Genomic DNA, 13,882 nt, shown 5'->3' with positions numbered 1-13,882 from the left:
GACTGCTATAACAAGAAATATATGCAGAATGTGGGTAAAACAGAGCAGGGGACATACAATTCTCCCCTAAGGAGTTCAGTCACAAATTTAATTTAATGCATTATTTTTTTAATAAGCGTCATCAGCATGGAAGCATGTCCTCTGGAATGGTGGCTGAAGCATGAAGGGGCATACGAATGTGTAGCATATCTGACACATAAATACTTTGCAATGCTAGTTACAGAAGTGCCATGCAGATATCTGTTCTCACTTTCTGGTGACTTTGTAAATAAGAAGCAGGCAGCATTATCTCCTGTACTAACTTGTTTGTCTTAGCGATTGGCTGAACAAGAAGTAGGACTGAGTGGATTTGTAGGCTCTGAAGTTTTACATTGTTTTGTTTTTGAGTGCAGTTATGTAACAAAAAAATCTACATTTGTACATTGCACTTTCACAACAAAAAAACTGTATTATGGTACTTGTATGAGGTGAATTGAAAATACTATTTCTTTTGTTTATCATTTTTACAGTGCAAATTATTTGTAATAAAAATAATATACACTTTGATTTCAATTACAACACAGAATGCAATAATATATGAAAATGTAGAAAAACATCCAAAATATTTAATAAATTTCAATTGGTATTCTATTGTTTAACAGTGCGATTAAAACTGCAATTAATCATGATTAATTTTTTTAATCATGATTAATTGTTTTGAGTTAATTGCTTGAGTTAACTGCGATTAATCAACAGCCCTAGTTCTAGGATTATCACTGCAATTCTGTACCCAAAAATGCTCCATGTACTATACTCTGCAACTCACTTCTTGAAAAAATTTAAGAACAAAAAAACAGCAACCAAAGGGCACATGAGCCAACCCAGTTTTTATAGCAGACTAAAATGCACAAAAAATTACCATAGTATTGAAACATAAGGACCGCTAGTTGATAAAATTCCTCACTATAAGCAAACCTTTTCTAAGAACCCAACTCTTCTTTACTCTGCACTGAACAAGACCTGACCCTGCAGACTTTTATATTTATGCAAGCAAATTTTACACACCAGAGTAGACTAACTGACCTCATTGGGTTCAGATTTGTTTGAAGATATGTAAAAACTCCTGCTTCCTTTGGCACAGCACTGTAGATTTGCTTAAGTAGGAATTACTGTTAAAAAATCCAGTGCAATGTTTTCATCCACTTAAACACCATCCTAGGAGGATCAGTGGCCACAGAAAACATTATGGACCAACAGATTAGACAGTGGGAAATAATTCACCCAGATTTCAGTGCTATTATGGAATACCAGATTAAAGCAGGAAGTAGACAGTCATAGATGGTGACTTGGATAGCTACAGCACTACAAAGGTGGCCATAACCTCAATATTTCCTGATACTATTGTCTTCATTCTGACCAAAGGCATTACGAGGCATGCAGCAGACATAGTATGGGCAGCAAAATATATGAGGAGTAAGGAGCTAGAACAGACTATAGGAAAAGTGGTAGCAGGAAGAAAGATAGCAGTTTATCTTTGTATATCCAAGGCAACTGAGCCTTTCGCCATTTACTGAGGAGTAGAGAATGTGGCACCAACCTTGCAGGTGCCCCATGTCAGATGGGAAACCCCAAACACAGTCTAAAGGGATTTCAGTGCTCATGCACAAGTTGTACCCAGGCAAGCAGCACAATCACAAATACACCCCCCCGCCAGAGAGGTGATCTTGCACATGGACACCTGATGTTAGCTGACAACATACAGGCATTGTAGATCTTTGGAAAAAGTGGATCACTTCTGATCTGTCTGCGTAGCTCATGTCAACAGCTAGGGGGGCCCTGGGCATGCAATAAATCAATGGGAACACACTCTCTTCCTGCTAGTAGTACAGAGCTCCCAAGTAAAGTCCATGGGAATTTATCATTGACTATCCATGCCACAAGAGGTCCACATTGTCAGGTACAAAGCCACCAAGTGTGTCCACTCAGCACAGATAATTTTCAGTATTTATTGTTACACGTGAGCTGATATGAAAATGCTCTGTCGCTACCTCTGACAAGTATTAGGACTTTCTCAGGGTCACTGGGTGGTCAATATGTTCCTTCAAGAGCCAAGATTCATAGATATTCCAATCTGATTGCTAGCATCCCATATGTGTGAGAAGGTATGGGAGTATCCAACATCACCTCCAGGAGTCAGGAGCACATGATTACTGTCGAAGGGGCTCGGTGCTGACTTAACCCCCTGCAGAAGGCAAGGTTGTTGTTGCTCATCACATTAACTGCACTCAGGCTCCCTGCCACAATCCCTGATTCATCCCATATTCCATGACATTCACCAAAAAGCTAGTTAGTAAAAATCAAATTCTAATTGTGACTGCATGATACTAGCTGGACACTAGCAATGACTCCTGTTTTGGCAGGATGCATCTCCTCAGTTGCACTCCCAGGTTGCCAAATGTCACTTTCTCCCCAATGGAGCACATCTCTCTCTCTCTCTCTCTCTCTTTCACACACACCCACACACCCCCTTGTCATCAACCTACATGGTCGCACCCATTATGTTGAATGCATAACCAAAACATACACCATTCTGAGGAAGCTCATTATAGGCTCCTTCAAGTCTGACATGTAGAGAGTCCTGGTTGGATCCCCGACAGACAGAACAACTCACCGATTGTGACACACAGTTCATCCCACACCACCTGCCGGTTCATGCTGTGAAACAATTTTCAGCTCCTCTGAGCTGCCTCAAGGAGTGCAGAGGGCGGAACACGCACAAAAGTACAGTTGATTGATCCAAAGCAATTTGGGAAATAGGCATGCTGATAAAAACCTGCTTTGACTGTAATTCACTCCCTGTAGATGGCCTGGCAATTAATGAAGCCTCTGCATGCATCAGCAGAGCTCTAATGAATTGGTTTGAAGGAGTCTGATATTGAGGACCAACATATTCCCAGTCCAGTGCTTGCCCAGCACAAAGAGAAATGCTAACACCTTCAGAAAGCAAAGTATAGTGTGCCTCTGTCTGTCTAGATTTACTCTTTGACATGAATGCCAATACATCATGAATAATCTAATTTGGATCTTCTATACATCTGAAAACCCTCAAACAGGGCCGCCCAGAGGATTCAGGGGGCCTGGGGTCTTCGGCAGCAGGGGGCCCCCGCTTTGGCAGTAATTCAGCAGCGGGGGGTCCTTTCGCTCCGGGACCCGCCGTCGAATTACCGCCAAAGCGGGACCCGGCACTTCGGTGGCAGGTCCCGCTTCGGTGGTAATTCGGAAGGACCCCCCGCCGCCGAAGTCCTGGAGCGGAAGAAGCTCTGGGGGCCCGGGCCCTGCGAGAGTTTTCCGGGGCCCCCGGAGCTACTGAAGGACCCCGCTCCAGGGGCCCGGAAAAACTCTCGTGGGGGCCCCTGCGGGGCCTGGGGCAAATTGCCCCACTTGCCCCCCCTCTGGGCAGCCCTGCCCTCAAAAGACTCCATGTCAGTCATTTCTAGCACCATTATGCGTCTACCATCAGCTCAGACTCACTGCCTCCTGTCATATTCTGCAAGGCAAGTCAGGCTGCTTCAAAACCATACTTTCATCACCAGTGAAAATGCCTTGGCATATTTCAACATGATCCTGAAGATGACACACAAAAACTCATACAAACCAGCCGAACAGATAGTTATAGTTCCATAGTTCCACACCACTCTGTAGCCCTGCCCCAAAATACCCACCTAATAAGCATAATGCACTATAATATTTTTTAGCCATTATCTTAGTCCAAGGATAACGGTGCTTGCAGGATAACACTACGAGGCTGGACAATGTTCGTTCCAGATAGGCCAGCTGCCACGTCAGACTAATTCACTCACTACATTAGCATCAGGTCCCTTCTGCCAATGCACCCTTTAGTGTTACTACTCATGATTGGACTACACAGGTAAAAGGGACACATGGAGAAAAGGGACACAACGACAAAATGCAAATGGAAGTCCATTAATCTGTGAGTGTAAAGCAATACTTGCTGGAATGCTAGCTACTTATCTAAGGCAAGCCAGCAGACAATAAGGCCAGTTACTCACTAATTACCTAACTGGTATGCAAGTATGTCCAGAACGTGTCACTAACAGGCTTTGGAGTACGCAGGAGATTTTTAACATCTAGTGTGTTAATGTTATTAAGTCATAGCTCTTAACAGAGATCTGTATGAGAACTGCAAGCTAGCAAAGATGCCCAGCTGCCCTAGCTCTTTGGGATTCATTGATTATAAAGCCAGAAGGAATCTTTAAGATTATCTAGTCTGCCCTCCTGAAGAACAAAGGCCACAGTACTTTCTTGAACTAATTCCTGTTTGAATTAGAGCATATCTTCTAGAAAAAACATGTAATCTTGATTAAAAAAAATTCCAGTGATACATACTCCACCACAACCCTTGGTAAACTGTTCCAGTGTTAATTACCTTCATTGTTAAAAAGGTTCACCTTATTTCTAGACTGAATTTGTCTTGCCATTAGATCTAATTGCATCTTCATCTAAAAGACTGAAGAGCCCTGTTATCAAATTTATTTTCCCTGTTGTAAGTATTTATAGAGTGGGATTAAGTCACTCCTAACCTTCCTGTTGTTAAACTAAACAGATTGAACTCCTTCAGTCTATCACTATAAGGCATGTTTTCAGGCTCATGGCTCTTTTCTGAACCCTCTCCAATTTATCAACCTACTTCTTGAATTATGGACACCAGACCTAGACTAAGTAGCAGTCAAGTTCCTTGACAAGATAATCTGTCTCAAATGTTCTCAGTGAGTATTAATATGTTTTACAAGTACCTGATCCCATAGCTTCACTAAAATATCAAGAGGAAGATAGTCATATTTATCACTGCAATCTCAAATTGGAACATGTCCCACCTCCTGAAGCAAAATCCATACCTCGGGACTCTGCTTTGATGGCAAATTCCAATTTGAGATTGCAGTGATAAATATGCACCCCTCAATATTACTGCTTCACCCAGAAGCAATATCCCACCTCCTCATGCAAAATCCATGCCTTGGGACTCTGCTTTGATGGCAAGTTCTTCCTTTGGTAAGAGCTTCATAGAATCATAGACTTTAAGGTCAGAAGGGACCATTATGATCATCTAGTCTGACCTCCTGCAGCATTTAGTGGTCAGAATACCTGCAAGATTGCTGCCTGTCTGTACTTGCTTATTATTCTGGCAGGCATGGGCAGTGGGTATCGTTGGCTGGGGGAGGCTGTGCGTGGCCCAGCCCACACCCTGCCCCCAAGACCGCACCTGCAGTTCCCAGAGCTCTGCCCTGGCCTAGGCTGGCTGGGGCTGGGGCTGGCTGGCCTGCCTCCCGCAGGGACTCAGGGCGGCTGCGGTTGGGACCACGCTGCCTGGCTCTCAGCCCATGCCACCCAGCACTCCAGGGCTGGGGGCAGTGGAGCTGCACTGCCTGGCACTCTGGGGCTGGCCTCCTGGACCACTGGGATTGAGGGTGCTCCAGCCATGCTGTGCGGCCGTCCGGCACTGGGCTGGTGGCTGCAGTGGGGATGCTGTGGGCTCCCACATGGGAGGGAGGGCATACTGGGAGAGGTGGGGCCTCGGGCACAAGGGGCTAGCTTCCCCCAACAGCCGGGTCACTGGCCGCCCATGCTTGAGTAGTGTTCGCAACATCATCAAACCATGACTAGTTGTAACAGAACACCCATTTGTGGGTGAGGCATTCACAGTGCAGGAACTGCTCCCTCACTCATCTAAATTATCCAGTCTGGATTCTGCCCCATTGTTATCCAGCCTTCAATGGAACTGGGGGTCGGGGGTGGTTCTTGCAAGACAGCATTAAATATCATATTGCTTCTGAGATGGATGGCAATATGGGTAAAGATGCATTGCCATCACAGAGAGTAAAATAAAAGGAGGAAGAGTAGTGCCTATTTATATATGCTCAGTGAGCAGAGACTAGCTGCCATGAAAAATCATCAGCCGATCCCTGATTCAGCAGGATGCTATAGAGACAATAATATCAGAAATGGACAATGCACATAAAACACAACTGCCATTTCTGGCACAGAACTCAATCCCTCTGTAGTAATCAGACATGGTGGCAGACCACAAACCCAGGGCTGGGTTTAAAAGAGATTATATGGTATACTCGCAGCAATCCAGAAAATGCCTTCAAATTTATAGCCTAATTTTGAGACACTCCAATAGGTTGAAAGTACTGAGGAGGTATGGGCCAAAGACAGCAGTGGTTCATGATGGTGTAGCCTTGACACTAGCACAGTCTGTTTTGACTGCCAACAACAGATACAACTATTGATGACAAAGATGTGAGTGCTTGTGTAGGCCAAATTGTGACAGACAACTCCCTCCACGTGCAAAGGTGTAATCAATCGATTAAGCATGAACCACTGTCAGCATCAATGTACAATATATTGATGTAGCAAGCCTGCATCTATTATAAATTAAAGCCTATAGTAAGGTATCACACACCAAGGTGTAGGCAGTGTGATCTAGTGCATGGAGCAGGAATCTAGCCTAGTGGTTGGAGCAGAATCAGAGGGCAGAACTGGAGGTGTGGTCAGGAGGCAAGCCAATGGTCAGAACCAGGAGTTAAGAATCAGGAGTTCAGAGGCAAGCAGGAATTAGGGCTGAAGCAGAACAGGAGAAGGGTGGAGCAAGGGCTGGACAGGAAGCAGGTCTGGCACAGTTCTGGATATAGAACATGGTGAACAGCCACCACACTGCTGTTATGACAGGGTTGAAATGGTGATCATAGAATCATAGAATGTCAAGGTTGGAAGGGACCTCAGGAGGTCATCTAGTCCAACCCCCTGCTCAAAGCAGGGCCAATCCCTAGGCAGACTTTTGCCCCAGATCCCTAAATGGAACCTTCAAGGATTGAACTCACAAACCCTGGGTTTAACAGGCCAATGCTCAAACCACTAAGCTATCCCTTCCCCCAAAATATATGGAGATATACCTATTTCACAGAACTGGAAGGGACCCTGAAAGGTCATCAAGTCCACACCTATGCTGAGGGGAGGGATTCACCCACTGATACCTCCCCAAGAGGTGGTAGCTAGGTCAGCAGAAGAATTATTCCATCGACCTAGCACTGTCTACGCTGGGGGTTAGTTCAGTATGGCTAAGTCTCTCAGGGGGGTGGATTTTTCACACCCCTGAGAGACATAGCTATACTGATGTAAATTCCTAGTGTAGACCAGGTCTTCATGTGGGTTTACTGGGCCCAGCCAGGCTCATGGGATTGCTTGGCAAATGAGACCAGAGGCAATAGAGTTCCTGACACAGGGGAAGCACTTACATTGGGAATTTCAACCAGAAAACATCTGTCAAAATAGTGGTATGTGGTTCAAGAAGTATTGCCACGCCCCCTCCTCCTGATCAGCTGTACACAGTGATCAGGTGTACTGAGATCTCCCCTGCAAGCATGCCATATAGCGATGGAGTGAAAATATTCATGCTGGAATCCACTGGCTCCTGGATACCATTAGGGTGAAATTACAGCTTGCTAACTATACTATTGGCTGAATGGATGGCACAAGTGTGGGTCACCCCATAAGCAAGAACATGATTCTCGTTTAATGGGATGAATTCAGAACTGCTTCAGTGTTTTCCTCTAGCATCTTGCATACTCTGAATCAAGTGCTCGTGGGGTTGATGGAAAGATGGTATTGCCCTTGTTGGCTGAGCCCAAATGATCCAGAGGAAGTTTTGTGACATTACATATTGAATCTCAAGCTAGCATCGCCACGGGGCATTTTGTAGGGAACAGTGTCATTGTGAATAGCAGCCTGTATTTTCAGCATCAAAAATATGATCTTTCTGTGCACAAGGTGTGCTTGGCATGAGTACTAGCTGTGTCATGCCAGCAGAAATGTTGCTTATTTATGGATAATGGCTTATTTAACTTCCTCTTATATCAGCTCTTGCAATGATAATATAACAATCGTAGTGCAGGGAAGGAAAAATGAGTTCTACATGATCTTGGAACCTGGTAAATGAAGCCACCTGAAGTCCAGGGTCAATAGTGTCTATGAATGTACAGGTATGGCTGGGTGTGGTCACCCTGACAGGCAATTCCAAACTGCAGAGTGGTCTGCGTAGCTTCACAGGCTGTTTCCCAGGAGTTCATGGAGGTTTGGATCACACACCCTGCTGTGGATGACTGGAACAGTCACAGAGAGCTTAACCCCTCCTCAGTGCAGTCACTAGTGCATCCACCATTCACCTGTGGTTTCTGTCCCTGAAATATGGCGCAGAAATTTGTATCTCTTGTGGTTTCAAGCCAGGACAATAGGTGTCCCCATTATACTCAGGATGCCCTGGGAAACACTATGGTGCTGTCATTTCATTTCCCAATATCAGTGATACGTTCAAGATGCAACAAGGGCATTTCCGGGTGGCCTTGGGGCCCGTCTCTTACTGACACACTGACGAAGCACTTTCCTCCCATTCCATACACAGAGCTATCTGATAGCCACAGTTTTGCGGAGAGGAACATTAGTAAAACGCTCTTATGTGTTCCCAGGTGTTTCCAAATAAGCTATTCCCCATGCCTCTCTTACATACACACTTTTACTACCATGCACAGTGCTGGACAGCAGACCAAAAACTTAACATAGACGGGTGCTTATGTGGAATGATGTGGCCAATATGACTTCAAGGGGACTACCTATATGAATAAGGATTACTCACATGGGTAGGGGTTTGCAGGATTTTCTGTGTCCTTGGGGCTCACCACGTTTCCATTCTGAGTGGGCAGATTATGTATACATTTCTGCTTCTTGCATTAGTTTCTGATGTCTATAACCTAAGATCAGACTGCCACATACCTTTACTCCATACCTGACACCAGCCATATTGAATGGTAACACATGGTGGAGAATGCAGAAACAAATGTATACATTGGACCTACAATGTTCTTGTTTAAATAAATAAAAAAAAGTGGGGAGTGAAAAAATACTTTCATTCAACATTATCTAATGTCGGTCTTACCTTCCTATTGGTCCCAGATCTCCTGAATCCTGGCTGCCAGCTTCACTGGGGGTGCTCACTGATTTCGAAGAGGGAGACATAGGGGTTGGGACTAAATAATGAAAATAACAGGTATCCCATGTTAAATCATGCAGCGACTGCACTGATGAAGAGCAGTGTCAGACAAATCAAAACCAATCAACCAAATTATAGTGGATAAATGATTAGGAGAGTTTGAAATGGTGAAAGCAAATAAAGAAAGGAAAGGAAAAGAAAAGGAAAAGAGTCAAATGAATTTTTAAATATTTTTGGAAATTTTAAAATTGTAATGAATTTAGACAGACTGAAAGCCAACTCTAATTCTATACATAATTGACATAGGGATACTGTGGAAGTAAAGCAACATTGCTGTTTCTTTTGCTAATTTTAAATTTGATTTGTAGAAGATTTTTAAAAATCAAACCTTTTTGTTTATTTGTTAGAAATCTAAGTGAACTCTTCTGCTAAAATCAAATGGCACGAGGCAATAAAGCAATTACATTTGAATTTAAATTAAAATCTATTGAATGTGATCTGCATTTCTTTGTGTAAATCAGATCCAAAGTAAAAACAGAATGGGGAAATCCAACCAGGTAAAAAAAGCCTCTTTCAGAAGCAATGAGAATGTATATGAATGTATTGTTGTGGTTCAGTTTTTAGGTAATTCCAGTCACAGAGTGTTACTGTTTCTGTTTGGGGGCCTGATCCCAACATCCACTGAAGTCAGTGAAAGACTCTTGTGGACTTCAATGGGCATTTGATCAGACCCTTAGGCATTTTCCTTTACTTTCAAGGGCTGGTATATTTCATGTATATGTATATATATGCAAAGACAGGTTTGTCTTACTAAGTAGGAAAGGAACGAATTCAGAAGAGTTAAAGCTCTTAAGTGTAGAAACAATAAATACAAAAAGTAAAAAAAAACAAAAAAACTTTTTTTAACAGTCCGAACGAAAGAAAGAAAGAAAGAAAGAAAGAAAGAAAGACTGAGATGTCTCCTCTCCAGATTTAATGCAAGTATCCTTGAAAGCAGTCACATGGAAGAAAACACAGAAAGATTTTAATGCACAGTAAAGATTCCATTTGGTTTAAATCATGTGCATTTTCCTTTTACATTTAACAGAGTAAAACTTTTAACTATTTTGTTATACCCTATAATATATAATGACAGACCTGTCAAGAGACTTGGATTTTCCATTTGGTCAAATCTTTCACACATATTCTCACTAGGGATTGGCAGAGAAATGACTAGAGTATGAAAAATGAATTCATTTTCATGACAGCCCCTTGGCAGGTACAAGCAAGCAGTGGCTTTGCATCTTTGGGTATGTCGACACAATGGAGCTAGGGTGTGATTCCCAGCTCAAACAGACATACTCGGGCTAGCTCTCATCGAGCTAGCATGCTAAAACTAGTACTGTAGCCAGGACAGCACAGGCAGCAGGAGCGATGGCAGAGATTAGCCATGCCGAGTACGTACCCAGGGAGTTCAGGCAGTTTTGTACGTGTCATGGCTAGCCCCATGTCGCTGCTCTCCACTGCCCGGACTACCCCATCTACACTACTGTTTCTAGCACTCTAGACTGATGAGAGCTAGTGTATGTCTGAACAAGCTGGGGATCACATCTCTAGCTCCAAGTGTAGATGTAACCTTAGTTTTAGGTAACCCCAGAGGGAGATGAATATTGTATGCATATCCAAAGGGACAGGATTACAGCTGTTAATGTCTTTTGACTGAGATAAGATGGGTGAGGTAATATCTTTTATTGGACCAACTTCGGTTGGTGGACAGAACAAGCTTTCAAGCTTCAGAGAGCTTTTTTTCAGTCTGGGGAAGGAAACCAGGCTGTTCAAGTTAAATACAAGGTGGGACAGATTGTTAAGCACAAGGGGTTCAACGTGTTGGAGGAGACCACACTCATCTGTTGTAGGACAATAGAAGGTTAGCAGGCAGCATGGTGTGTTACAACTTGTTGTAATGGTCCATAAAACCAGTGGCTTTGTTAAGTCTGTGGTTTTTAGTGTCCAGCAGAGTTATGATTTTAAGTGCCCTGTCTCGCCTTTTGAAGATGTTGTACAAGTTTCCTTTGAGGGTGAGGACTCAGAGGTCAGATATGGAGTGATTACTTTGTGAAAAGTGTTCACCCACAGATGATACAGTGTTTTTTTCTTTTATCATTTTTTTGTGTGAGTTCATTTGAGAGCACAGTGATTGTCCGGTTTCACCTACATTGTTGTTATTGGGGCAGTTGATGCACTGGATGAGGTACACCACATGTTAAAACAGGCATGTGTAGGACCCATGGATTCTGAAAGGTGTATTGTGGGGGTAGTGATCATATTAGCAGTGGAAATATGTCTACAGGTTTTGCATCTGCTGCTCTGGCGGGATCTGATGCTACTTTGAGTTGGTGTCTCCTGGTCTGTGGTGTCTTCTGATGATGAGCTTAGCAAGGTTGGGGAGTATTTGAACACCAGAAGGGGGGTCAGGAAAAAAAATTCAGGGTGTGGTCCCCATCAAGTATGAATTATAACTGTTTGATATCCCATATGGGTTCCAGTGTGGTGTCATAGGTGACATCTACGGGTGTAAGGTCGGTTGGGGGGGTTCCCCTGTGGTGAAGCAGGTTCTCCAAGGATATTTAAGTGGCCCATTCCATTATGTGACCTACTTCTCTGGTGGAATGTCCTTGTTTGGTGAAGTTTTAAGTGCGTTAAGATCTATCCCAGACTTCTATCTCTGGAACGTATTCTGTGGTATCTGAGTGCCTGGCTGTAGATAACAGATTTCTTGGTGTCTCGGGTGATTACTGGATCTGTGGGAGTGAGAGTGATGATCTGTGGGTTTATTGTATAATAGATGTCTGCTAGAGTCCATTGTTGAAGCTAATCATGGTGTCCAGAAAGCTGATGCTGGTGTGGGAGTGTTCTAAAAAGAGTTTAATGGATGAGTTGTGATAATTGAAGTTGTGGTGGAAATCTGAGGGAGTTTAGGTCATCTGTCCAGAGGATGAAAATATCATTGATGTATCTCAATTATATCATTGGTTTTGTGGTGTATTTTTCCAGAAATTTTTCATTGAACCATAGAATATCAGGGTTGGAAGGGACCTCAGGAGGTCATCTAGTCCAATACCCTGCTCAAAGCAGGACCAATCCCCAACTAAATCGTCCCAGCCAGGGCTTTGTCAAGCCTGGCCTTAAAAACAGCGTAGGAAGGATTGAGGGAGTTTATGAAGAGACTTTGATTGTCAATTTATATGGGGGGAAAGGAAATGCTATTGTTTAACAAGAATTAATAATTGTATATGTTAAATTAAGGTTCTCTGGATAGTGTCATAGTAAACATAGTAAACATTATTAATTCAGGATAGGAAGTTGGACTACTCTGCAATGGTGTCGAGTATCAGAGGGATAACTGTGTTAGTCTGGATCTGTAAAAAAGAAACAAAGAGTCCTGTGGCACCTTATAGACTAACAGAAGTATTGGAGCATAAGCTTTCCTGGGTGAATACCCACTTCGTCAGACGAAAAGCTTATGCTCCAATACTTCTGTTAGTCTATAAGGTGCCACAGGACTCTTTGTCACTTTTTACTCTGCCGTGGTTTTACGTGTGTTTGGTTGTTGGGTTTAGTGTGCAGTTGCTGGGTGTTGTTAGTGGCCTGTGATATACAGGAGGTGAGAGTAGATGATCTGGTGGTCCCTTCTGGCCTTAAACTCTATGACTCCATGTGCAATAGACAGGACATAATAATTTTGGTGCTCCTTAGTAGATAAATATTTATATTTTGTGATTTTTCTCTATTAAAATTACTGTTAATTTGCTTTTATAATATACAAAATGCATTTTCTGATAAGTTAAAATAACCTAACAATTAATTGTCAGACAATTCTTTCAGAATCTGATACCTCATTGCTGGAATTACAGCATCATAATTCATTAAAATAGGGACACATTTCTTTAAGTTTTAGTTGCTTTCATTTAGGAACTGAGGCCCCAGTTCAGGAGAGCACCCCTATTCAGGACAGCACATAAGAATGTGTTTAAGTGCTTTCCTGAATCAGGGCCTGAATGGTTTGTTGAGCTTTTGGATGTCCCTGAATTTTGCAGGCAGCAGTATATAGGGGGTGGAATCCTGGCCCCATTGAAATAAATGGGAAAACTCCTCATTAATTTCAATGGGGACATGATTTCATCCAGGATATTTAAGACACTTCTGAATGAGAGGGAGAGAGAAACAAATGAAAAACAGGCAAAATAATTTCTCACATTTGGGATCACACACTGAGCAACACACAGAATTAAACACTGCATTCAAGACATATTAACATAAATAGATTTGATAATGAAACCCATATTATAAAATCATCCCATATGTATTTAAGGTGAGGAATCTAGGGTTTAAGAACTAAACAGTCAAAAACAGAAAAGCAACGAAAGCAAGAAATAAACTATCTAAAACAATCTAAAATAATGATTTGACTATAAGTTTGTTAATATTTGGATATTTTCCTTTTTAATTCTCTTCAGTTTTGCTTATTGAAAATTATTTCAAATAATAAGAAACGTTCCACAGAGATATTTTCCTTCTTTGAGTATATAAATGATAAAACTCTATTTATGTCCAATAATTGGTACTACTGAGATATAATATTAATATAATTGGGTGGAAAGATAGGAGAGAATATAAATAGAGCAGCAAGCAAAGAAATCAAACATGGTTTAGAATTGTGTTTATGAAAAGTCCTCTCAGAAATAAAGCTGATGGTCTGCAATGGTAAGTGCTGGAAATGCTATGAACTGGCGTATATGAGTGATATGATATGAATGGTTTCCAAGCAGAAGAGTTCACTTCACTAACACAGCCAAATAA

At 42.4% G+C, this 13,882-nt stretch overlaps 1 protein-coding gene across 5 annotated transcripts in view; it reads right to left on the bottom strand.

The window, feature by feature from the left end:
• DYNC1I1 (dynein cytoplasmic 1 intermediate chain 1) overlaps positions 1 to 13,882 on the bottom strand; it is a 246,183-nt gene that overhangs the window by 210,976 nt on the left and 21,325 nt on the right. For 3 of the 5 annotated variants that reach the window (XM_039522381.1, XM_039522377.1, XM_039522379.1), the window contains exon 4: positions 8,990 to 9,080. In XM_039522381.1, coding sequence (XP_039378315.1) covers positions 8,990 to 9,080 — 91 coding nt within the window. The remainder of the gene's footprint in view (positions 1 to 8,989; positions 9,081 to 13,882) is intronic. The other 2 variants (XM_039522378.1, XM_039522380.1) reach the window with 1 other exon arrangement.

The sequence above is a fragment of the Mauremys reevesii genome, linkage group 2 (assembly GCF_016161935.1).
Source record: "Mauremys reevesii isolate NIE-2019 linkage group 2, ASM1616193v1, whole genome shotgun sequence".
NCBI lineage: Eukaryota > Metazoa > Chordata > Testudines > Geoemydidae > Mauremys > Mauremys reevesii.
The sequence above is the reverse complement of the archived record's forward strand: the minus strand, read 5'-3'. Positions and strand labels throughout refer to the sequence as shown.